Consider the following 27,745-nt stretch of genomic DNA (forward strand, 5'->3'; position numbering starts at 1 on the left):
TTTAAATTGCAGATCAGCGACCAAGTCTTATTAGAGCTGTAAAATATATGTTAGAATATTATGGCAAAAACTTTTTTAAAAGCCATGTGTACCTGTGGGTGCAACAGAGAGAGTGTCTAGATAGTCTCGTATGGTACGCTTCTTCTCTTCATCAAGCTGATGACCTACATATAGATCAATAAATCATTAATGAGGCACAACAAATCTTTTAGTAGAGAATAAACCACTTCAGTAAATTGCATTTGATGACATTATAACTTACAAGGTCTCATAAGGGCTGATGGCACAGTCGGCCTTTCACTTCCAGTTTGCTCCGCATACTTATAACAAGTCAGCTTCTCGACTCCCGAATATCGTTTTACTGCGAGTGCTTTACCTTCTGGACAGAACCAATCTGGATCAACAAAATCTTCTGGGTTCGGATCTTTCAAAAATAGGCAATGACCACAGAAAATGTGAATATATGGTTCACTTGCGATCCAAGCAGTTGAAAGCAGCTTCAATATGCTATTAGTTGCGTTTTCAAGCTGTTTCCAGATATCTCCAAAATGAGGTTCATCAGAACCAGCTTGCAGAGTAACTTTCTGACCACGGACATCATGTACCAAATTCAGTTGCAACTCATCATGATAAATCACAGCACCATTTTTAGCAATCTTCTGTGTGTTTATGTCATTTGAAAGCATGTTCAGCACAGCAACTGTCATTAGTTGGAACCCATAGTTGGGGAGTGGAAGTCCTCTCAACTGTATGTGTAACTGAAGCTGAAACCTTGTCTCTTCTCCTCGAAGCTTTTCGATGCTTTTTGGTGCAAAATAAGGTATTGCGTAACCATATTTTTGCTTTTGAGCGTTCAACACTATGGGACCTTGTACAATCCAAAAACTTTTCAACAACTCAATGGCGATGTCAGGTTGAAAGTCTGCTTCAAGTTTAAGAAGATGGTGCAATAGTGCCTCATCAAGGATCCCATTCCGGGTGAAGTTTTTAACAAACTGTTTATATAAAGCAAAACTGATGGATTTTCTTTTAAAATCAAATTCACGAAAGTTCTGTGCTCTTTCTTTCCAAAGACGGTCTGACTGATGATGAAAGAGAATTGAAATCATTTTAGTCATCGCTGTGATGTCACGGAATATGTAACCTTTTAAAGACTCTACTGACTGAAGCCAAAGAATATCACCTATGTTATGCATGTAACTCAAAATATGCAACGACCTATCTCCAGGAAAGCTAGCCAGGACATCTGAAACAGTGACTACAGGTTTTGTCAAACTCTTTTCAATAAAGGTGCACATACGATTCCATTTCTGTGGTAAAGAAACCTTGTACTTCATGCAACGAAAATCAAGAGCTTTTCTGAGATCTTCTATTTGATGTGACTCTTTGCCAAACACAAATGTGTTCTGTTCATTAAACACCTCAGCTCCCTTGTTGGATAAAAACTTGATTTTATGGAGAACCTGTTTTTTCGCTCTACTCGGCAGTTGCTCAGCATCCAGCATCTTATCTCGAAGTTGCTTAGAATGATTGAACAGACAATCTTTGTAAGTCTGTAGCTCCGAATCTGAAACTTTATCAGAGTGAGTGAGAACTAAAAGTGGAGACTCTACTAACAATGGACATGCAAGATAAATGTGAGCCAACCACTGCCAGCAGAGTTCTTCAGTTGCTGCTTCTTTTCCTTTTTCTTTGGCCAGAGATTTAAATGCATTCAAGTTAACCACGATCAACGGAATGTTGCGTTCCTTAAGAATGTACCGATAAGTAATATGATAGACTTCGTGACCCCCGTGATCAATCATCTTGGCATATGAATGGTCTAGCTGTACTCCTTCTATTTGAAATACTCTGGTTGTTTCATCTAGCATGGTGGTCTCAAACCGGTTTGTGAGTACACGGCTTTTTGATTGCAGAGATCTAATGAGGCTTGTTTTCCCCGACATTGAATGGCCAACTACCGAAACTGGAACAATCGTCAATTCAACTTGTTGTTCTGATGTAAGGTCTTCAAAATATGATTTAATTGCTGTTATACCTTGCTGACAAACACCATAAGAAGGAGAAACTAGACTGAAGCAGCCAATGCATTTAAGGCCGATGAGATGTTTGAGATTCAAAATCTTCTCATCTATCGTTGTCAGGTTTTGGTTGTTACGGATGTCCAGTGTACGCAAGTTCTTCATTTTGAATACACAAGATGGAATTTCTGATAGCTTGTTGTCATTGCAGTTTGACTGTTCTGACTGATTCTGAAGATGCAGCCTGCAATCAGGCAAAAATATATGAAAATGATGAGCATTCTTTACCTCAATCTGACTGTAGAAAGTTGTAGCTCGTTCATCAAACAGAAATGATTCAATGTTATAAGTGTAATTTGAAGTATAGTAATTCAATTGTATCTGATGAGATTTTTATATCATCCTTGTCTTTTCAATACAAAGAAACTAAGGTTTATTTTGATCAACAGCAATTAATACCAAATTTATGCAGTAATTCCTTTAGAGAGATATTGCTCAACTCTTTCTCTACCGCAAGCTAATGTATCGGCTCGGGCTACGTTCTCATTGCAGCCGGAAGCCGATGCATCAGCTTTTAGACAGTGTGTTTGTTTATTTATAATTACTCAGCCTTTGCTTCAGATATGACAATTAGATTGGGTCTCCATTAAAACAAGGTTGTTGCTATTGATATATACTAATTAGCAGGACTCTCACTAGCGGCCCACTAATTATCAAACAGAAAGTTCGCTCGGTCCCGTGAAGTTTGAGTTATCCATGTTTGACTGTATTTACAAATCAAAACGTTCAATGGTACTTAATTTGTCAAAATATGTTACAGAGCTAAAAACCACATGGTCTTTTAGTTGACCAATGCAAATTATTACCATACTGCATGCATGAGTATTTCAAATGAGCACAGTTTCTCCATATTATATCTCACAGAGTAGTCCAACTGGTTTAATTGGATGTAGTGAGTAGCTTATGACACTAACCCTTAATATCTTAGACGTGATTAAAGTTAATTTTTTATGGTTAAACTTTTCACAAAGTCGGATTTCATCCAAAAGATTAAGCTTTTCATCCCAATGTTCTTCATTCCAATGTTCTAGTATAACTGTAGAAAATTATGACATTATTATAATAATATAATATATATCATGATATATAAATAGTGTACATAATATATTTCATTATATATATATATGATATTATATATAATTATAATATTCATATTATATATAATATAAACTATGATATTATGATATGAACCTTAAGATGAAATGCAACTTTTTTCCATAAGAATCTGCAAGTAGATTTACGGATGACAATTCGGCTATTACACAATCTTGTGCGTTTGAACAGCATTTGAATAGGTGACCAATCGGATGAATTGAATGAATAATCAAATGAAACCTACAGTTATTAGAAAAAACAATGAGGGTCCTTGTTGAATGAATCAAGTTCATTAGCAAATTATTTGCTGTGTACACCAGCGAAACCGTGTCACAATGGTTTGTTTGTTACGTTTAGAATCACCATCTATATAGTGATTGTTGACGATTTAGTTTCCGTAACCGCTGCGGTTTTTGAGATTTTAGCTGTTAGTTATGGATAAATTTCTACTTAATAATTTGGAGTGAAATATATTTTCGTAAACTTACTACTAGCTTGATTTGACTAATTCACAAAACAGCACTTAAAGCTGATTACAGATAAAAACCTAAATTAGCAGCAGGAACATGATGGTAACAAACCAGTAAATGTCAGTAAACATTATAAAATGAACAATTATTACAACCAATCAATGCTATCACGTTTCAGAAAAATATTTATGAACTAAGTTTTTATCAGTTTATCTTCAAAAAATATCAATGCATTTGCTATTTGTTAGCTATTTTATTTGTTCCAAAAAACCACGCAAACAAACATGAATATTTTCTCCCAATTTAAATTGCAAAACTGGAGTCTCATAACTCGCTGATATTCCTGATAATTTTTTATTATTTGACTAGAACAAAACTAACTCACTCTCTGTTAGAACCAGCCGTAGTTAATGCCAATTAAATATTACAACAGTGCTTCTAAAATGTTGTTGAAGAAAACTAAAATTTGCAAAACTCAGCTTAAATTTTTTATGATGCTTTTTTAACTGCTCGGCGGTCTTTTGAACAAATTAACAACAAATTGACAGAATCGATGAGCTTTCAGTAAAGTTCTTTCAAATAGGAGCAACAGCTTTTTGAAAAAGTGAAGTTTCTTTGTTGAATAAAACTAACCTATTAGCAAACATGTTCTCGGTACCAGCCAAACCATGTCTAGGTCGCAACAGATTTTTGCTTTTGTAAAGAATCATCATCTACATTTATTAGTGACGATTTCGTTTCAGTCACCGCTGTGGTTTAGTACACCAACTAACGTTATTTGCTAGTTAAAACTAATTTTTCTATAGGATATATAAAACACCAGACTACATTATTGTCTGCCTGTTTTTATTAAAATAGACTGTATGTACTCTTTCTACAGATTGGATTTTTCTACCCAACAAAAAGTCCTTAAAAGGTGATGGCAGATGAAATCTTACAATTATCTTAGCAATTATAATAAACAAAATCAAGCACAATATCTTTACATTTTAATAACTTGCACAACTGATTAAATTTGCTATTCCACCAAATTGATTTAACCTGATTTTCGAAAATTTGATATACCGCTGGTATTTATGCAATATTTCAAAATTTAATGCAGATATTGTTTCAGTGTAAAATTCAACTTACAGTAATATATCCTTGTTATATACAAGTGAAGTACAGAATAGTTTAGTGAATCTTATTCTCGCAAAATTTGTGGCTCTTCATTTGCATTCACTATGAATGTGGTGAATTTCTTTTTGCCCTGATGGTAACGATCTAAACTTTTTTTTTGAAAAATAAGTAAAAATGGAACTGCCTAACAAAAGCTTTTAATTTACTTGAACTGAAAGACAACAAGGTTGTTTCATTGAAAACTAAATTTGAATGGTCTAGCTAGTGCGTCGGCTTTATAATGAAACAAAAGTGAAACCCAATTTATTAGCCAATTCATTTGCTGGTGGTCTGTACTTATACTATCGCATATGCCAATAGTGATTCGCATGGTAGCGAAATAGTTAACAAACAAAACAATGGTAGTGAACAAACACCAAACACCAACGACAGCCGCTGCTGTAGTTTTTTACAGCAACTGACTAGTTGCTAGGTATAGCTAAATCTTCTATGTATAGTATTCAAAGCAGAAGGTGAGATTCTTATGTTTTCGTTCTAACTAAAATAAACTACTCACACAATTTTTTAAAGTTCGACTTTTCTCACCCACAAAAATGAAATTAAAAAGTGTTGACAGATGAGAACTTAGAACTATCAGCAGAAACATGTTTGTAACAAATAAGTAAAGGTCAGTAAGTATTATAAATTTAACAACAATCTTTAGAAACATTTAACCACTAATATGAGGACAGCTAGCTGCATTATCAGTCTATAGATGTCACTCACCATACAGTTTGATAAACTAGTCTAGGCTCCTCGGGAAACTCCCAATTATCTGATAGACCCATTGTTGAATACTCCCCGTTGGAGAGGTCAAGATATTCTAGTTTAGTAAGCTCTGAAAGGCTACAATGCAAAAATAAGGGCAAACACTAAGACATCTAAAAACTACCAAAACAGTGGAGCCCGTTTATTGTTGAATGCAAAAGTAGCAATAAACTGCATTCTACACCAACTAGATTTATATCAGTTCGTTTACCAAAATTAAACTTTCTGCTTCAAACAATATCAATGGCTTTCATATTTTCTCGCTGTTCCATTTGTTTTAACAAAGCACACACACACATAAACATGACTGCTTTCTCATGGTTTTACATGCAGAAACTGGAGTTATATAGCTCACTAATGTTACCGTTATTTTCTTTAGATACTCTGAGTGTAAAAAAACTAAAAACTTTCTGTGAAAACCTGAAGCGGTTATTGACAGCTCACTATTGTGAAAATTTTTCTAAAGCGATGTTGATTAGGAACAAAAAATCTTTGCAAAAACTCAGCTGAGTTTTTCATGATACTTTTTAGTCACCAAGTTATTATCACAAACATAACAAATGATGGAGAAGTGTCTACCATCCATACCTACATTTAATGTTATATAAACAAAGGTTACTGCGTACCCTGTAAGTTCTTGTTGGTCAGACTAGCTATTGATATCTGAAAATATTATTACTGATTTTAATTATAGGCATGGGAGTGGATTTAATTGAGAAATAATGCTAATATTTAATATAAATTTTTGCCAAAAATAACAAAAAAATATCTTATACAGTAGTTTACCATTGTATTAAATCTTTCACTACTGAGCTAAATTCGCTATTCCACAAAATTAATTTAAACTGATTTTCGAAAATTTGATATACCGCTGGTTTTTATGCAATATCTCAAAAATCAACGCAGAGAATGTTTTACTTTAAAACACATTTTACTTAGGACAAAACCTTCTACTAGAAAGTATAAAATAGTTTAGTGAGTCTTACTCTCGAAACTTTCTGGCGCTTCCTTTGCATTGAACGAATGTGGCAAATTAATTTTTGCCATGATGGCAGCGACCTGATTTTCCCATTTTGATAAATAAGTACAATGGAATTTTTTAGCAAAATGACTTTCTATTGGTAGAACCTGACTGACAACAAATGGGAGATTTATGGGAGACCAAATTTGATTAATCTAGCTAATGCGTAGGCTTCGTAATGAAAAAGTGAAAGCCTATTCATGGGCTGATACTCTGTATTTTTATTATCACGATTCCAGATAATTTGGCACACGGTAGCAAAAGAGCTAACTGAATATTTTATAATTGGGTTGTTATTTAGGCACATTAATGAATTGTAAAAATTCTGCTCATAATAGTTACACAATGTAACGAATGTCATTAAATTTTTAATGAAGAGATGCATTTGTGAACATTATTTTTTTGTGGTGAATAAATCATTGTCAAATACCTTCGCAGTTCTTAAAAATAAATTTTTGCTACCACCATGTTTCAAGTACTTCAAAACTTCTATTTGAGCATTCCCTTTATTTGAACACCACCTCTATTTAAACACCACTGTAAGCAAAGGTTTGAAAAATACAACACACATATTTAATTAAACGCTATTTTTAATAAAATGCCAATATAATAAATAAATAACAAGTCCCCGAAATATACAATTTTTAAAACTAGAGAAATAATATAACATATAACTGAATGACAATCCTATAAAACTTAATAGGAAAACATGTTTTATAAGAAAATTTCGGGGTTTAATAGTGTGCTGCATAGTATACGCCATAGTCAACAGCTCCGTAAAATAATGTCCCCAAAATATACAACTTAGTTCTTTGACTAAATGTTCTATTAATAGCAAGCGTTCAGTCTTAGATAAGTGGTGTGAGAAAAAACTGTTAGATTGAGTAAATACAAAATCAATGAAACTAACTGCACCTACAGTATAAATAAATATGATTTTATTAAAATTTCACATAAAAATAGGGCTGCAAAACAGTATTTACAATACAATTAACATAATGTTAAAAGGTTTTAGCAAATTTTATGAGCATGTATAACATAGGGTTAAAAAGATATAGAGTAAACTGACAACTAGAGACCTATGACCTAACTTAATTTGTCAGAAACTGTTAGAGCAGACAAAAATTAACTTTGGCTTTACCTCTTTTACGTATTGCAGTACAAAACACATGTGAACATAAAACAAACACTTTCACTCTAAACTTAAGGTCACACAGTTAGTTAAACTGGTCTAGTAAGAAGTAATGGGTAGATGATGCTAGCGACCAAGATCTTATATATGTTTGCATTTCACTATTTATTGTTTACATTTTTGGTTTCTCATAAAGTCTGAATTCATCAGACAATTTTAAGTTTCTTACTAACACTTTAGAGCATCTGCATAACATTGAGTCACTTTTCTTTCTTAGTAGAAATGCAAAAACTTTTCATCACAAAACTCCATTAGATTTATGTTTGACAATTCAACTATTGCATCATCACTTACATCTTCGATGTTGTTTCGGGAAAAGTTAGCAATTTTTTTGTCTCACTGATTTTATATCGGTAATTTTTTTTCAAACAATAATCTAATTTCACAAAAAAATAAATTTTTTTCCTCAATGAAACACGTTTGTTAGCAATCTATTTTGGGTTCCAGCAAACCATGACCCAACAAATTTTTCTATTTTTACATAGTAATCGTCTATAGCACATGTGTCAAACTCACGGCTTGCTGGTCACATCCGGCTCGCCTTGTAATCTTATCTGGCCCGCAAAATAATTTTACATTATTGCTATCCATGGCCCATTGAAAAGAAGCGCTGATAGGCCCATATTCCCTGACGCGGCTGGGCGGCTGAGCCGCCCCAACTTTTTAATGATTTTCGGCGGCCAACTACTAAGAATTGCAGTCTAAGCGCATTCACTTGGAATTTCCAACAAATAGCAACTAACTATAGCTAGTCCATCGCAACTAGCAACGAGGTTGAGAGGCTCACTAATCTAGTATTAGTTTCGCCTGCCACTAATCCAGTGACTGATCCTTTTCTGCATTGAAGCGAATCAAAACGTTGATGAGGAGCACCATGTGGCAGACTGTCTAAATATTCTTCTAATATTATACATACATGTATATAAAGCTGTTGAAATAGATACAGAATCAGTTGTAAAATATTTCTGCCATGGACACATTGACAGAACAAGAGCTATTGCAATAAAGAGGTGATAGCTCTTGTTCTTTCAATGTCCCTCACAGAAATATGTAGTGTCCTGAGTTTTATATCATACATTGAATAAAGAAAAAGTTTCGCTTACCATGGACCATAAACAATATATTTATGTAGATTTTGATGCTTACAATTGATTGCATTCATGCATACATGGAGGGTTGTTATTGATTAAAATGTCTATAGCAGTTAGCCTGATGAGCGCTGCGGTCTAATATGAGAATCTCCACTCCACAGAACATTACACAGAATGTGAATAAATTTGTTGTTTCGGTCAGATCATATAATCAGATCATAGTCATAAGAGCAAATAAAATTGAATGATTTAAATTGTTATTGCTGAACAGCACACATTTTATGCATATTTCCATGTTTTTTAGTGTGTTCATATTTCTAACTTGTATAATTTTGATAGGAGATATTTTTAAGATATGTAAGTTTATTTTTTATATACATTAACATAGGAGCAAAGAAATTTGAATTTTTTGAACAAGATCTCTTTATGAAAAATAAAAAATAAATAGAAGAAGTTTAAATGTTGACTTGCAACAAAATTCAAATTACAGTTACTCAGGATCAAAAGATTCACCATGTCTTACTCTGTTGTGTTGTAGGTTCAAAATATGGGGAAATGTGATTACAAGCTCTTAAAAGCTCAAAAACGAACAGCTGATCGCAGCTATCTTGAAAACGGCTATCTCTCTCAAAACGGCTCAAATGTGACGCAGTCTAACGCAATGTGTTTCTGTTTACGTGTTAAGGCAACCTCATTCGTCCAAATATTTTCACAAATATACTTCATGTATTCAATGAAAACATGTTTAGTGTCCTTACACGTATATTCCATTATCATTGTAACGCTGTTACCTTGAGCACAGATATCTTAAACCCTAGAATATAAACCAGTTTTATTTTTTAACCTTAGCTCAAAGGGATGCATATCATCCTCTGATAAACATGAGGAGCTTGTTGGTTACATGTGATAGTCGACAAATGCTGCAGAAGTTGTTCGCACCATATAGCGGGAAATATGGGTCACATGATCAGATTACGACTAGATGATTAGATCGAGCGGAATTAAAACTTTTAAGTAGTGAGCATCTATACTTGATACAGGCTTTTTGGTTGAGCCTGAAATGTTTGTCGTAAACTAGTGCTACGAGATGTTTTCTATGGAGCCTTTAATTGGCATTTGATTTCCCGTGATAACATTATACGTGTCAAAACAATAACCCTTTAGAGTTGAACATATTGTCAAAATATGGGATTCCAACCTACAACCACTTTTTAACTGTTCATTTTTGACCTTTTAAGAGCTTGTAATCACATTTCCACATTTTTGCACCTACAACACAGCAGAGTAAGACAAGGTAAATCTTAAGATGCCAAATAACTGTAATATAATTTTTGTTGCAAGTCAGCCTTTACGGTTTAAGTTTGTTTCAGAATAATATTCCTGTCGGTTTTTATTCGTATTTATGTAAAAACATTTAGTTTTCTTGTGTTAATTAAATGTTTATCCTGTTTGGCCTACGACCTAAAGTATGTTTTAAATGTTGCCCCCTTTTACAATTGAGTTTGACACCCCTGGTCTATAGTGATCAGATATATTTTTTCAACAGCTTCTGTGGTTTTGTATTCGAACTTATTATAGCCGCTAGTAACATTCAAACTTTTTATGTGGCTCTTGTAAAATCAAGCCCCATCACTTTGCGATGATTTCGGAATAAATATATTTTTATACCCCTCTTTCTGGCTGGATTTTGGTAAAATCACGAAACAGAGCTAACAAAGTTTCCTTTAAAAAAGAACTTGAGAATTTAGCCGCAGAAACATGTTTTAACAAAGCAGTGAAACTCAGTAAGCATAATATTGTGAAAACTGACTACTACTCATTTTACTCAAGCTATCCTATTCGGGTCAGCTTTGAGAAGCTGTAAATCATAAATGAGGACAAAAACTTAGAACTATGGAACATTCCAGGAAACAGTTTGGTACCAAAACCACCAAACAAATCTGGTAGTCCTCCAAAAAGGTTATTGCCAGAGAGTTTAAGCTCTTTTATTCGAGTCAACTTTGAAAAGCTATAAATCGCAAATAGGGACAAAAAACTAAAAATGTTGAACCCCAATGAAAGCAGTTTGACATGGTACATCAATTGCTGGATCCTAAAAGTAGCATTAAATTATGATTCACTCAAACAAGTATATAAATGTATGTAAAGATAGATTTGAAATGTTATAAGTATCTTAATGCATATTCTCATAGTTTTCAATTTTTACAAAAAGGTGTATTAGAATTTAGCACCAGATGAGTATTTTCAAAGAAATAGTAATATTAACATATAACCTTTAGCCATTCAATAATAAATCTCTTCTGCAAATTAGAGAAAATTGTATTAAACATCGCAGTAGTGAAGACAAAGACAAAATGCAAATTCAACTAAATTAATTTACTGAAAAGGAAATGTTATGAATACAGTATAGCAAATAAGGAAGGTCGCAATGCTTGATTTGTTTGACAAATTTAAAAACATACCATGAAAACAGTGCAAAATAGATGATTGATGGAAAAAAAATCGATGAGTAAAGTAAGTGAAGTCCATATAAATAAATTAAACTGACAAAAAAATGATCTACTTTGGATTATTAGTTAAGGTCTTAAATTATAACAAACTGTAAAATTTTTAATTGATTCATTCTTTAAAGTTATTGTTGCAGAGAGCGACCAAGCATCAAATATAATTTTGTTTCAGTAACCACTGTGATTTTGCACACGATTTGACTAAAGTTGCTAGATATAGTAGAGTTTATATTAAACACTCGTAACATTGAGCTCAGAACTCTGAGTGAAATATGTTTTTATACACTTCTTCCAAGCGCAAGTTTAGTGATTCGCAAAACAGCCCTTACAAAGGTTTCCATCAATTAAGACCTTGAAAAGTGGAGAGCCGAGACATTTTCATAAAAAAAAACGCAAAAGTCGGTAAGCATAATGTAAAGCACTCTGACGACAACTATATTTCAGAGGAATAATTATATTAACATAAAACCACCAACACATCTGGTACTCAAGCAAAAAAAATTATCTCCAGAAAGATTAAGCTTTTTTAATCGAGTCAACTTTGAGAAAAATTAGCTTGCAACTGCAAAGATTCAGCTTTCTTAAACTACCAAGATCACCAAACACATCTGGTAGTCCACGAGAAAAGTTATTTCCAGAAAAGCCAAGCTCTTCTAGTTGAGTCAACTTTGAGAAGCTGTGAATCATATAAAAGGACAAAACTAAGAAACATTGAATCCTCCTGGGAACAGTTTGACGTGATGATTGTTGGATCCGATGACCCTTTTCAGAGGAACTATTACATTAACATAAAACCACCAACACATCTAATACTCAAAATATTCTCTAAAAAGATTAAGCTCTTTTCTTCGAGTCAAATTTGAGAAGCTGTGAATCACCAATAAGGACAAAAACTAGGAAATATTGAACCGTCCTGGGAGCAGTTTGGTGTGATGATTGTTTGATCCCAATAGTAGAGACGATTTGTTCTTTGCTCAAACAAGTCTATATATAAAAAGACAAATTCAAAAAATGTTGAGTATCTCAATACATATTATCACAAATTGTAATTTTTACAAAAAGGTTAATTGGGAGTTAGGACCATATGAGTATTTTCAAAGAAATAATAATATTAACACATAACATTTAGCCATTCAATAACAAATATCTTCTGCAATTGTAAAGAACAATTTATAAAACATTGCAGTAGTAAATATGAATACAAAATGCAAATTCACCTAAATCCAATTACTGATAAGGAATTGTTGTAAATACAATATAACAAATAGTGAATGTCGCAGCGCTTGACTTGTTTGACAAATTTAATAACATACCACAAAAACAGTGCAATAAAGATGGTTGATAGAAAAAATCAATGGGTGAAAAATGTAAATTCCAAATAAAAAGATTAAACTGACAAAAAAAACCTACCTTGAATTATTAATGGAAGTCTTAAATTATAACAAACCGAAAAGTTTCTAATCGATTCGTTCTTTAAAGTTGTTGTTGCAAAGGGCGACCAGGCATCAAAGATAATTTGGTTTCAGTAACCACTGTGTTTTTGCACACAATTTGACTGTAGTTGCTAGACATAGAAGAATTTCTTTTAAACACTCGTATCACTGAGCTCTGAACTATTAGTGAAATATATTTGTATACACTTCTTACAAGCACAATTTCAGTAATTCACAAAACAGCCCTTACAAAGGATTCCATCAATTACGACCTTGAAAAGTTGGCATCCGAAACAATTTCATAAAAAAGCAGCAAAAGTCGGTAAGCGTAATGTAAAGCACTCTGACGACAAATCTTTTTAACAATTTATAGAATGATAGCTAGAAGCATTAACAGTCTGTAAATGTTACTCACCTTTCTGGTAGAGATGGTAGCTCGCAACTCTCAAGGATCAGCATTTTTAAGTTACCAAGATCACCAAACACATCTGGTAGTCCGCTAGAAAAGCTATTTTCAGAAAGTTCAAGCTCTTCTAGTCGAGTCAACTTTGAGAAGCTGTAAATCATAAATAACGGCAAAACTAGAAGCTATCGAATTTTCCTGGGAGCAGTTTGTCATGGTGATTATCAAATCCAGAAAGTAACAATAAGTGGTGGTTCACTCCAACAAGTATAAATATGTAAGCAAGTACATGCAAAAATAAATCTAAAGTATTTCAATGCATATTATCACAGTTTGTAATTTTTATAAGAAGGTTATTAGTATTTAGCACCGGATGACCCTTTTCAGAGGAATAATTATATTAACATAAAACCACCAACACTTCTGGTACTCCAACAAAAACATTTCTCCAAAAAGATTAAGCTTTTTTAATTCAGTCAACTTTGAGAAGCTGTGAATCATCAATAAGGACAAAAACTAAAAAATATTGAAGTGTCCTGAGATCAGTTTGGCGTGATGATTGGCGTTAGATCCAGATAGCAGCAATGAGTTGTTTTTTTGCTCAAACAAGTATATATATATATATATATATATATATATATATATATATATATATATATATATATATATATATATATATATATATATATATAAATATATATATATATATAAATATATGTAAAGATAAATCCAAAACATTAAAAGTAACTCAATGCATATTATCACAGTTTGTAAATTTTAGAAAAAGGTTTATTGGTAGTTAGGACCAGATGAGTATTTTCAAAGAAACAATAATATTAGCGTATAACCTTTAGCCATTCAATAATAAATCTCTTCTGCAGTTGTTGAGAACATCGTATAAAACATCGCAGTAGTAAATATGAATACTAAATGCAAATTCACCTAAATCCATTTACTGATAAGGAATTGTTGTAAATACAATATAACAAATATTGAATGTCGCAGTGCTTGACTTTTTTGAGAAATTTAAAGACATACCAAAAAAACGGTGCAAAAATGATGGTCGATAAAAAAAGTAAATGGGTGAAATATGAGAAATCCAAATAAAAAAATTGAACTGACAAAAAAATTCTACTTTGAATTATTATTGGAAGTCTTAAGTTATAACAAACCGTAAAGTTTCTAATATATTTGTTCTTTGAAGTGGTTGTTGCAGAGAGCGACGAGGCATCTGAGATAATTTTGTTTCAGTAACCACTGTGATTTTGCACACGATAGGAATAAAGTTGCTAGATATAGTAGAGTTTCTATTAAACAATCGTAACATCGAGCTCTGAACTCTGAGTGAAATATATTTTTATACTCTTTATACAAGCACAAGTTTAGTGATTCACAAAACAGCCCTTACAAAGATTTCCATCAATTACGACCTTGAAAAGTGAGGAGCTGAGAAATTTTCATAAAAAAGCAGCAAAAGTCGGTAAGCGTAATGTAAAGCACTCTGACGACAACTCTTTTTTACCATTAATAGAATGATAGCTGGAAGCATTAACGGTCTGTAAATGTTACTCACGTTTCTGGTAGAGATGTTAGCTCGCATCTATCAAGGTTAAGCTTTTTTAAGTTACCAAGATAACCAAACACATCTGGTAGTCCACTAGAAAAGTTATTCCAATGAAGATCACGCACTTCTAGTCGGGTCAACTTTGAGAAGCTGTAAATCATATATAAGGACAAAAGTTTAGAAATATTGAATCATATTGCTATGCCTCCGTGGAGCGGTTTGGCATGGTAATTGTTAGATCCAAAAAGTAGCAGTAAATTGTGCTTGAATCAAACAAGTATATATTTATGTGAAAGAAAGTTTAAAATGCTTTAAAGTTTTAAGTTTATATATGTATGTGAAAAAGAAAACTTAAAACATTTTAATTATCTCAATGCATATTATCACAGTTTGTAATTTTTATAAGAATATTTTTAGTAGTTAGCACCAGACAACTCTTTTCAAGATAATAATAATATTAACATATAGCCTTTAGTCTTTCAGTAATAAGCAGTTTTCTGCAAGCGTAAAAAGAACATCGTATAAAACACCGCATAGTAAAAAAGAAGACAAAAGGCAAACACAGCTGATTCCAGTTACTGATAAGGAGTTGCTATGAATACAATATAGCCAATAGTGAAGGTCACGGCGCTTAAATTGTTTGACCAACTTAAAAACATACCGTGAGATTAGTGCAAAATAGATGGCTGATAGCAACAATTAATAAATAAAATATATTTAACTCCATATAAATGAATTAAACAAAAACAACATAATCTACTTCGGATTCGTTACAGAGCTCTTAAATTATAACATAACATGAATTTTCTAATTTATTCCGCGTAGATAATTGTCATTGCCGACCGTGACCAGGCATCAGTAAAAATTGTTTTAGTAAATGCTGTGATTTTGCACATCGCTTGACTTAAGTTGCTAGTTATAGTAGTTTTTATCGGAAACTTGTATTATCAAGCTGAATTTTTACTGATAATTCTGAGTGAAATATATTTACAAACCCTTTTTACAAGCTGCACATTGGTAATACACAAAACAGCCCTGACAAAGGAATCCAATAAATAATACCTTTAAACCCTAGCAGCAGAAACATGTTTGTATTAAAGCAGTAAATCCCAGTAAGAATAGTATAACTAACACTCACTACAACTCTTTTAGTGTTGATATAAAGAGAGCTCGAAGCATTATCAGTATGTAAATGTTACTCACCTTTCTGGTAGAGATGTTAGCTTGCATGCATTAAGGTTCAGCATTTTTAAGTTACCAAGATCACCAAACACATCTGGTAGTCCACCAGAAAAGGAATTTCCAGAAAGGTCAAGCTCTTCTAGTCGAGTCAACTTTGATAAGCTGTAAATCATAAATAAGGACAAAAACTAAAAGCTATTGAATCTTCCTGGGGACATTTGGGCATGGTGATTGTTGGATCCAGAAAGTAGCAGTAAGTTGTGCTTCAATCAAACAAGTATATACATGTATATGCATGTAAAAAAAGTTAAAAACGCTTTAAATATTTCAATGCATATGACCGCAGTTTTTAAATTTTTATAAGAATGTACTTTGTAGTTAGCACCAGGCGACTCTTTTTAAAGAAATAATAATATTGACACATAATCATTAGTATTTCAGTAATAAATGTTTTCTGCAAATATAGAGGAACATCACAATAGTAAAGACGAAGACAAAATGTAAATACGCCTGAATCCAGGTACTGATAAGGAATTGTTATGGGTACAATATAACAAATAGTAAAGTCGCAGTGCTTGATTTGTTGGGCAAGTTTAAGAACATATCATGACAACAGTGCAAAATAGACAATTGATAGAAAAAAATCTATGAGTAAAATGTGTGAATTCCTTATAAATGAATTAAACTGAAAACAAAATAATCTACTTTGGATTAGTAATAGAGGTCTTAAATTATAACAAACCATAAAGTTTCTAATTGAATCGTTTTTTATAATGGTCATTGCGGACTGTGACCAGGCATCAGAGAAAATTTTATTTCAGCAGTTGCTATGGTTTTGCACGCCGTTTGACTATAGTTGCAAGTTATTGTTAAGTTTTTATCAAGAAATTGTAACATCAAGCTAAATTTATTTGCGATAACTCTGGGTGAACTATATATTCTATACACTTCTAACAAGGGCAAGTTTGTTGATTCACAAAACAGCAACACAAATTTGACAATAGAAACATATTAGTCACAAATCAGTAAAGAACAGTTAACACAATATAATTAACACTCATTACAACTCTTTTTCAATGACAAAATAAGAACTGGAAACATTACCAGTTTTTAGACGTTACTAACTTTTCAGGTAGAGATGTTAGCTTGCATTTCTGAAGCATCAACTTTTTTAATTTACCAATACGTTGAATTATTAATGGAAGTCTTAAATTATAACAAAGCATAAAGTTTCTAATCGATTCGTTCTTTAAAGTTATATTCTTTATTTTGTTGCAGAGAGCAACCAGGCATCAAAGATAATTTTGTTTCAGTAACCACTGTAATTTTGAGCACGATTCGACAATAGTTGCTAGATATATTAGAGTTTTCATCAAACACTCGTAACATCGAGCTCTGAATTCTGAGTGATATATATTTGTATACACTTCTTACAAGTGCAAGTTCAGTGATTCACAAAACAGACATTACAAAAGTTTCCATCAATTAGGACTTTGAAAAGTTGGCAGCCGAGGCATTTTCATCAAAAACTGCAAAATTCGGTAAGCGTAATGTGATGAACTCTGTCTAAAACTTATTTTACTGCTGATAAAATGAAAGCTGAAAGCATTATCAGTCTGTAGAGGTTACTCACGTATCTGGTAGAAATTCTAGCCAGCATTCATGAAGGCTGAGCGTTTTTAAGTTAGCAAGACCACCAAACACATCTGGTAGACCGCCAGAAAAAAAATTTGTAGAAAGGCCAAGCTCTTCTAGTTGAGTCAACTTCGAGAAGCTGTAAATCATAAATAAGGGCAAAAATTAAGAAATATTGAATCATATTGCTATGCCTCCGTGGAGCGGTTTGGCATGGTAATTGTTAGATCCAAAAAGTAGCAGTAAGTTGTGCTTGAATCAAACAAGTATATATGTTTGTGAAAGAAAGTTTAAAATGCTTTAAAGTTTTAAGCTTATATATGAATGTGAAAATAAACTTATAACATTTTAATTATCTCAATGCATATTATCACAGTTTGTAATTTTATAAGAATAGTGTTAGTAGTTAGCACCAGACAACTCTTTTCAAAGTAATAATAATATTAACATATAGCCTTTAGTCTTTCAGTAATAAGCAGTCTTCTGCAAGCGTAAAAAACATTGTATAAAACACCGCGGTAGTAAAAAAGAAGACAAAAGGCAAACACACCTGAATCCAGTTAGTGATAAGGAGTTGCTATGAATACAATATAGCCAATAGTGAAGGTCACGGCGCTTAAATTGTTTGACAAACTTAAAAACATACCGTGAGATTAGTGCAAAATAGATGGCTGATAGCAAAAATTAATAAATAAAATATATTAAATTCCATATAAATGAATTAATCAAAAAACAACATAATCCACTTTTGATTAGTAACAGAGCTCTTAAATTATAACATAGCACGAATTTTCTAATCTATTCCATGTAGATAATTGTCATCGCCGACCGTGACCAGACATCAGCAAAAATTTTGTTTTAGCAAATGCTGTGATTTTGCACATCGCTTGACTTAAGTTGCTAGTTATAGTAGTTTTTATCAGAAACTTATATTATCAAGCTGAATTTTTATTGATAATTCTCAGTGAAAAATATTCACAAACCCTTTTTACAAGCTGCACATTGGTAATACACAAAACAGCCCTGACGAAGGGATCAAATAAATAAGACCTTTAAACCCTAGCAGCAGAAACATGTTTGTATTAAAGCAGTAAATCCCAGTAAGCATAGTATAATTAACACTCACTCCAATTATTTTAGTGTTGATATAACGATAGCTCGAAGCATTATCAGTCTGTAAATGTTACTCACCTTTTTGGTAAATAAGTTAGCCAGCATCCACAAAGGTTCAGCTTATTCAAGTTAAAAAGATCACCAAACACATCTGGTAGTCCACGAAAAAATATATTTCTAGAAAGGTCAAGCTCTTCTAGTCGAGTCAACTTTGATAAGCTGTAAATCATAAATAAAGGCAAAAACTAAAAGCTATCGAATCCTCATGGGTGCATTTTAGCATGACGATTGGTGGATCCAGAAAGTAGCAGTAAGTTGTGCTTCAACCAAACAAGTATATATATTAATATGTAAAAAAAGTTAAAAACGCTTTAAATATTTCAATGCATATGACCACAGTTTTTAAATTTTTATAAGAATGTACTTTGTAGTTAGCACCAGGCGACTCTTTTTAAAGAAATAATAATATTGACACATAATCATTAGTATTTCAGTAATAAATGTTTTCTGCAAATATAGAGGAACATCGCAATAGTAAAGACGAAGACAAAATGTAAATACGCCTGAATCCAGGTAATGATAAGGAATTGTTATGAGTACAATATAGCAAATAGTAAAGTCGCAGTGCTTAATTTGTTGGACAAGTTTAAGAACATATCATGACAACAGTGCAAAATAGACAATTGATAGAAAAAAATCTATGAGTAAAATGTGTGAATTCCTTATAAATGAATTAAACTGAAAACAAAATAATCTACCTTGGATTAGTAATAGAGGTCTTAAATTATAACAAACCATAAAGTTTCTAATTGACTCATTTTTTATAATGGTCATTGCGGACTGTGACCAGCCATCAGAGAAAATTTTATTTCAGCAGTTGCTATGGTTTTGCACGCCGTTTGACTATAGTTGCAAGTTATCGTTAAGTTTCTATCAAGAAATTGTAACATCAAGCTAAATTTATTTGCGATAACTCTGGGTGAACTATATATTCTATACACTTCTAACAAGTGCAAGTTCGTTGATTCATAAAACAGCAACAAAATTTTAGCAATAGAAACATATTAGTCACAAATCACTAAAGTACAGTTAGCACAATATAATGAACACTCATTACAACTCTTTTTCAATGGTAAATAAGAACTGGAAGCATTAGCAGTTTTTAGACGTTACTAACTTTTCAGGTAGAGATGTTAGCTTGCATTTCTGAAGCATCAACTTTTTTAATTTACCAAGACCTGGGAAGTCATCTGGTAGACCACCAGAACAGTCATTTTCAGAAAGGTCGAGCTCTTCTAGTTGAGTCAGCTCTGAGAAGCTGTAAATCCTACATAAGGACAAAAAGTAATAAATATGAAACCTTCCAGGAAACAGTTTGGCATGCTGATTGTTAAAGACAGAACATAGCAATAAATTTTGCTCCACTCTCACAAATATATGTATGCATGCGAAATGACTTCAAAACGTTAAAAGTATCTTAAAACATATTTTTATGTCTTGTTGTTTTTTAGAAAAAGGTTTATTGGCCTTTCCTTAAGGTTTAAACCTCTTTCTTTTATGGTTATCATCCATCTCATACTTTTACAGAAATTGTAATGTAAATTATGAACCTGTGATCTATCATAATGGCTGTCTCGCAAGTATGGGTCAGCTAGCAAAAGTCTAATCTTTTTACAAATAATAATATAAACTGTACACTACTTATGGTCTATCAGAAATAACTGTGATCTGCCATTAAAGAAAACTTGGTGTAAAACATGGCAGTTATAAGTTCAAATGCAAGTATTCTTGAATCATGTTACAATCAAGGCAATATTATAAATATAGTTAAAACCAAGAGTGAAAGCTTGCAGTTTTTGAATTGTTTGATAAATTTTAAAATAAGCCATGAAGATTAAAAATAGTAGATGATTGATTGCAAAACTGCAGTGAGCCAAAATCATGATTTCAAAGGTCGAAGTTCTAAGATCTTCCCAAATTTATTTATGTGGTCTTTCAAAAAATAGAAAATCTTTCTCAACTTTTTAATCTAATAATTATACATTAATAGTAGTATAATTGGTTTGTATCGACAGTTTCTTCATTATTCCTTATCAATTTCCCTCGGTCAATGGTTTGTGATTATGGTAAATTTACAACATATTAGTTGAAGCACACACCCTCATTGTTATTTTATATTGGTTTATTTTTACACAGAAATGTATACTCCGTGAAACTAATATAATAAAAAGTAGTTTTTATGCCAAAAATTAACAAAAAGCCAAAATAATGTTCACTATATGTTTTAAAAACAGTGTCTGTTTGACCATGTATGTAGCTGTTGCCAGAGGTTAAGGTTTGAATCAAAGATATCTTTTGTTTTAACCTCTTGACATTTAGCACCAATCGATCACCATTAGGTCTTTATAAATAATTGCTGTGTATTGGTAATACATAGCAACTTACTCTTTCATCATCATTGACACCTAGCCAAACCATTTTGTGATGATTATGACAAAAAATACAAATTTTATCAAAATTGATGGGCGAGCTTACTTCATTTTATCAGACCATCATGAAGAGCTGACAACAACTTTGAACTTTGTATTATCTATTCAACTTACTGTGATTCCAAATTCATGAACATTTGAACCAAACACAGTTTTCTATAATTACTGCTAAACAGCAAAACTGATTTAGTGAGAAGTAATGTGGAGCTTATGACACTAACAGCTAAGACATTCCATTAGATGTAATAAACAAAATGGGATTGTGAAGAAAGAACTATAGACACCCATTGCTGTGTTTTTTTCTTGCATAAACAAGTTTTCTCTATGATTTCGACCTAAGCTTAAACTGAGATCCTAATAGGAAAAAAATTGCAGAAAACATGAAATAATTGAAAATTTTTTATTAATGACCTATGCACTGTTTAAAAATTTCCAATCAAATGTTGAAAAAAATCATGTTAGTGCAAATATTTTTCTATTTTTTTCATTGTATGTCAATATATTTACAACAAATAGTTAATTTCACACAGTTAGTAAAACTGATTTAGTGAGAAGTAACACGGAGTTTATGACACTAACAATTACGACATTACATTAGACGTAATAAACAAAGTTGGATTGTGAGAAAAAAACAATTGACCCCAATTGCTGTATTTTTTGCTTGCATAAACAGATTTGAAAAATATTTATGTTTATACAAATATTTTTTCTAAATTTTTCATTGTATGTCAGGATATTTACTACAAAGTCAGCAGATAATTAAAAAAAATAAAAATATTCAAGAGCAATTTCTTATTTATTAGAATACCTGATTAATGCTATGTGATGATTTTGTTCTTTAATAAGCAAATACACCCATTAATAAATTGAGGATAAATTAATATTAGGTGATCAATTTCATATGATGGAGAACTAAATTAAATTCACAACCTGTGAATTTAATGAAGGATACTCTGAAGCATTTGATCATTAATCCTAGTAATTTTCTGAATAAATTTCTTTATAAATCTATATGCGATGTTTAATGTGTTGTTGGTCATTTATGCAAAATTTCCAGAACCTCCTTGGTTGTTTTAAATCTCTATGAGCTACCCTGAAGGCTGAGAGTCACTTACTCTCTCAGTCCTGATTGGTCATATAAGTCTCTAACAATCAAAACTTTCAGATTTTGAGCAATGTCTTGAAGAGGTGGAATGTAGTTGTGACATTCCAATCCAACTATGGAGTCAGTACCAATCTTATCAATGAGTTCTGTAATGGTAAACCATCCTTCATGCCACTCAGGCTTTTCAGAAACTGTGTAATTAATATGATAACCTGTAAAAAAGAGAGGAAAAGTAATAAATAAAACACTTGCACTATAATAACCTCTACAATCTCATTGCTATATATATCAACTTTTCTACATTGCAAAGTGAAATTCAGGTAAATTTTTCTGAAGCTAATTTCAAAATAGAGCTTTTTAAGTATTTTAAAATGTTCAAGTTGGTTAAGGAAAAGAGTAACAGACTGACAAAGAATGAGATAAAAATTAATGATTCATATTTTGAAACTAAGCAAGTTTTCATATTTACTTAAAAAATGTAAAATTCAAATTGCCGTTTTTTTGGTTGAACGGCTAAAAGAGATGAAATGATGTTCATTATAGCAAAATTGGCAGAACTAGTGTGATCCATAAATCTGTTTTAATTTAACAAAAGGTTTACATGAGATCTTGGGTAGAGGAGCATTTTGCTTTTCAAGTTTTGTTACAAGTAATAAACTAAAATATTGTCTATAATACAAGAAGTTGGTAATTGTAAATTTATTGTAAAATTTAATTTTTACTATAATAAAAGCAGTGTGAGTATTTCTGGATGTCAAAAGCAACACTTGAGCATTAGGAAAAAATGTTCATTTGCATGAAAATCAAGCGCTAGGATTTAAAAGCAGCTTTCCTACCACTACACCACCTCAGCACTATTTGAAGGGATAATTCTCTGTATACTGATTACTCATTATGATCTCTTAAAGTCCTTGAGACTAACAGGCATATTAGTGTAAATAAAATTATCCTATGAATAACAGGTATTTCTATAGCCTTGTTCACATTCAGACCAATAGAGAACAAGGCCAAAACATCGGATATTGTAAAACCTGTATTTGAATGCTACATTCATTTAACTCCATCTCTATCTTAGCACTACTATAAAAAAAGAAGTTGCAAGATAAAGTGGCACCCTTTAAGTGAATGTCATTTTTATGTGAACACCGCCTCTATTTGACTGATGTCTGTGGACATTTTTCATTTTTACGAACTCATAATAGCAAGTTTTCAGCAAAAATTATCCACAAAACAACACTGCTAATGACTTGACTACATCAATAACAATTAGTTTGTTATTTATTTTTGTTTATATCCAAATTTGTATTTATCACAGAACTTTACTGTATTTTTTTATTAAAGTTCTGAATGGAACAGCATAGAAATGATTAGTAACTGTATCGGACTAATGGTAGTGATTTTTAACTCGGTCTATATAATTTGATGTATGTGAATTTGTTTGCAAATTAATGATGGAACCTAGACTACTGCGCATTTTAAAGCCAAAATTATGAGACCATTTTGATTATACACAGTTTCTGTTTATTCACACAATAAGTGTATACATGTACATGTATAATTCTACAGTGCATAGCGTAAATGCTTTGCAATACTAAAAGTTATTTGACCGCTAATATTGACTAGCTCAGCTGCATAGAATAAAACTTAAAGCCAGAAAACAATGTGTAGGTTATTGCACGGCTAAAGGAATAAACAATAGTTCTAAACAGAAGCAATAATGTATGTATACAGGAACAAGAACAATCAGAATGCAACTGGCTGAGCTAACGACACTAATATTTTTGTTTAAGAATGTTAACTTTGATTCTAAAATTTTAACTTTCGTTTCTGAATGTAAATATGGTTTTTTATGTCACATGTTCTTAAAGGTACATTGGTAGAATTTAATAGATTATTATTACTATAGAAATTTAAATTTGCACATTAAGAACACTTCATTTGATTGTATTATTGCAGTAATGTGAACTGGGCTCACAATGAATCAATGCGCATAACTCATTTTCTCTTAGTCATAAAAAGGGAGTTATAGCTGCAAACTGTAACAAAAATATTAAAGACTGCGATGAGCTCGTATGCAATCTTATTAAATTTAGTTATGGAATAAAAGCCTATATTTAGAATTAAAATGAATCAAAAGGTGTAAAGCTCTAGCAAATGGCAACGTAGGCTATAAGAGCATCATAGGCTAATTACAAGCAATTTATATTGTTTAGATATCCAAAACAAGTTGGATGTAAGTTAACAAGTTTCTTCCACCCAATGGCTTAAAGTAGCTTTGCTATCAGAAGAGTATATTATGTAGGCAACATTAGATTTGCCCGTGAAACATTATTTTTTAATTATTCTGGCAAGGTATTTAAAAAATACAACGGCACCCTTTGTTTGAGTACCACTTCTAATAAACGACCACACTAAAAAAGGGTTCAAAATAGAGCACTGTTGCATTTAAATAAAGATTTTAGGGTAGTCTCAAGAGCGACATTGACCTAATGTGATTTTGAAAAAACTATCTCTGTAAATTGTTGCTGTTTGTATACTCTCAATACAGGCTCACAACATTTTAATCCCTAAAACCTCGTTACTCCTGAACAGATGAGTTTCAGTAAGAATTATAAATTTAATTGAGAATTACGATTTTTTTTACATGCTTTCAGACATATCTGGAAATTTACTAACGTTTGTCCGGATTGGTATCTTCTGACCTACCTTCTTGTTGATTATGAAACTGAATTCCATCAAAGCTGTCTGCCATTTTAGTCACTGCCTCATCAATGACATTCTGAGTAAAGTAAAGATATTAATAAAATTGATAATAGGATTTGATGGAATATTACCTGTGCATGCAAACAGCACAAATAATAGTAATGTGTTGTATTATTAAACTAATCTAAAGTTACAATCAAAATACTGTACTATAATATAAATATGTAGATATGAGAAAAAAAATATAAAAATGTGAATATGAATATATAAGAAATATTGCATTTAATATTTAATAATGGTATATTTATTACATATAAAAATATATAATTTGTATATATACACATGTATGTATATATATGGCCAATTGTGTATATACAAATATGCATATGTATACTGTATATACATATATAGATAATTATACATATATATGCAGCATATTATATATATACATGTATATATGTGTATTTGTATATATAGTATGCATATACATCAATTATACATATATACAGTATATATATACATACAATATATATATATATTGTATATTGTATATATATATATATATATATATATATATATATATATATATATATATATATATATATATATATATATATATATATATATATATATAGCGAAGTGCGAGTTGACTAAAAAAGCTTTATTACTATTAGTTTCATATACATAGTAAAATGTACAATTCTCAGATAAAACTCATTTACTAGTGACAAGCAAGTTAGATGTACCTTGAACAACCCCACTATAGGATTAAAACATATTTATATGAAAGCCATGTTGTTAGGTATATGGCTAGGTTATATTACTAGATAATAAGAATTTTCTACCATGGCGACATGTAGAATTGAGTTCTTGTCTTTTATTTAGACTGGCCTTATCTGGATGCATTATTATATAATATTTTTCTAACAAACATAGTCTGCATTTATCTGAGGTGTTGTCATATGCTTTCGCTTGCTTTACTGCATTCCATTTTATGGTATACCTTGTCTTGTCCTTTTTCAGCTCCCAAATATAATTGCTGAGCGTTGTTGCGTGTTTTTGTCATTGTTGAATGATGCCTTATGATTAGTGAATCTAGCCTTGAAAGGGGTTTCAGACAGCCCATTATATGTTTCGCTGTTTTGCTGGTCATCTGTAACTACTGCCTGGTATATTAGGTTTTTGGTTATAAAACCAGGCAGTAGTTACCGATTACCAGCATAACAGGCAAACATATATTGGGCTGGGTGAAACCATTTTCAAGGCTAGATTCACCAATCATAAGGCATCATTTAACAACGACAAAAAAATACACGCAATAACGTTCAGCCATTATATTTAGAAGCTGAAAAGGAGCAACACAGGGTATACTATCAAATGGAATGCAGTAAAGCAAGCGAAAGAATATGAAAACACCTCAGATATATGCAGACTATGTTTGTTAGAAAATTATTATATAACTATGCATCCAGATAAGGCCAGTCTAAATAAGAAACAAAAACTCATTTCTACATGTTGCCATGGTAGAAAATTCTTATTATCTAGTAATATAACCTAGCCATATACCTAACAACATGGCTTTCATATAAATATGTTTTAATCTTATAATGGGGTTGTTCAAGGTACATCTAACTTGCTTGTCACTAGTAAATGAGTTTTATCTGAGGATTGTACATTTTATTATGTATATGAAACTAATGGTAATAAAGCTTTTTTAGTCAACTCTCACTTCGCTATATTTCAGCTCTTGCTTTTAGTAATTGAGCACTATGTTGGAAAAGTTTTGAACTGACACGCTATTTCATGTATATATATATATATATATATATGTACATGACCGTTGAACATCATGCGGTACAGGACCGCGTGTCTACATGTAGACACGCGGTCAAATACCTTTCCAAGAGCAGTAGCGTAACTTAGCTTTTACCAGCTTTTCTGCCTGTTTCAGCTTTAGTTCTAATCATTATGCTTGTGACTACACCCTGTGTATATTTACTGCTTTTATTGAGCAAAGTTATTTATCTGATGATTGCCTCGCAGAGCCATGAAACTATTTAGTAATAAAATGATTTGATCTCGGACACATGTTTTCCTGTAGTATTATATATATATATATATATAAAATCGGCTACTGGTTAAAAACGGATTGAATGGACTCGGGCTGATAACACGGACCTCATGCAGTGCTACTTTTTGAGTGAACCTTAAAAGTGGGGCTTTATGGAAAGGATGTGTCAACTGTGGATAAACATGAACCCTATAATGCCACTAACCGCTAAGCAACTTGTAGCTCAGAGGAGTAACATAATCAAGCGGCACCTCATATCCGAACTTGAGGTAGATGAAATTAGGGAACAGTTCACCCATTTAACCTTGACCAATGAGGAGCGCATATCAACACATACCATCACACATACACAATCTTGTGTTGACTCACAAGTTGAAGAAGAACTGCACTATGACCTTGACCCGAGGGTGAAGGAGCTTGCAGAAAATATCATCAGCAAGATGCCAGCTGCTAATGATTATGGAAGCAGGGTACCACTATGGAGAGTTAAAAAGACCATACCCAAAAAGCTGTTAGAAGACATTATCTTGGCTCTGGAGTCGATATCCACTAAATCGATCAGTGAGACTAATGCCCTAATCTACAGAACGGCAACCGTCGTATTGGAGGAGATTGGTATTAAGCCACTGTCAACAAGGCTTCAAGCCATTCCATATTGGCAGCT

The 27,745-nt window shown here is 32.0% G+C and overlaps 1 protein-coding gene across 1 annotated transcript; it reads right to left on the reverse strand.

Annotated features, from left to right (window-relative positions):
- Nucleotides 1-75: 75 nt before the first annotated feature.
- LOC137398243 (malignant fibrous histiocytoma-amplified sequence 1 homolog) lies at nucleotides 76-26,076 on the reverse strand. Its single transcript, XM_068084350.1, has 11 exons — nucleotides 26,014-26,076; nucleotides 25,014-25,086; nucleotides 22,318-22,519; nucleotides 19,891-20,040; nucleotides 17,599-17,739; nucleotides 15,987-16,127; nucleotides 14,793-14,933; nucleotides 13,232-13,372; nucleotides 5,531-5,650; nucleotides 263-2,265; nucleotides 76-164 (listed from the first exon to the last, which is right to left on the reverse strand). Exons 1-11 carry the CDS (start codon nucleotides 26,074-26,076, stop codon nucleotides 76-78), a joined length of 3,264 nt encoding a protein of 1,087 aa, XP_067940451.1.
- Between the last annotated feature and the right edge of the window lie 1,669 nt (nucleotides 26,077-27,745).

Source organism: Watersipora subatra, chromosome 6 (assembly GCF_963576615.1).
Source record: "Watersipora subatra chromosome 6, tzWatSuba1.1, whole genome shotgun sequence".
Taxonomy (NCBI): domain Eukaryota; kingdom Metazoa; phylum Bryozoa; class Gymnolaemata; order Cheilostomatida; family Watersiporidae; genus Watersipora; species Watersipora subatra.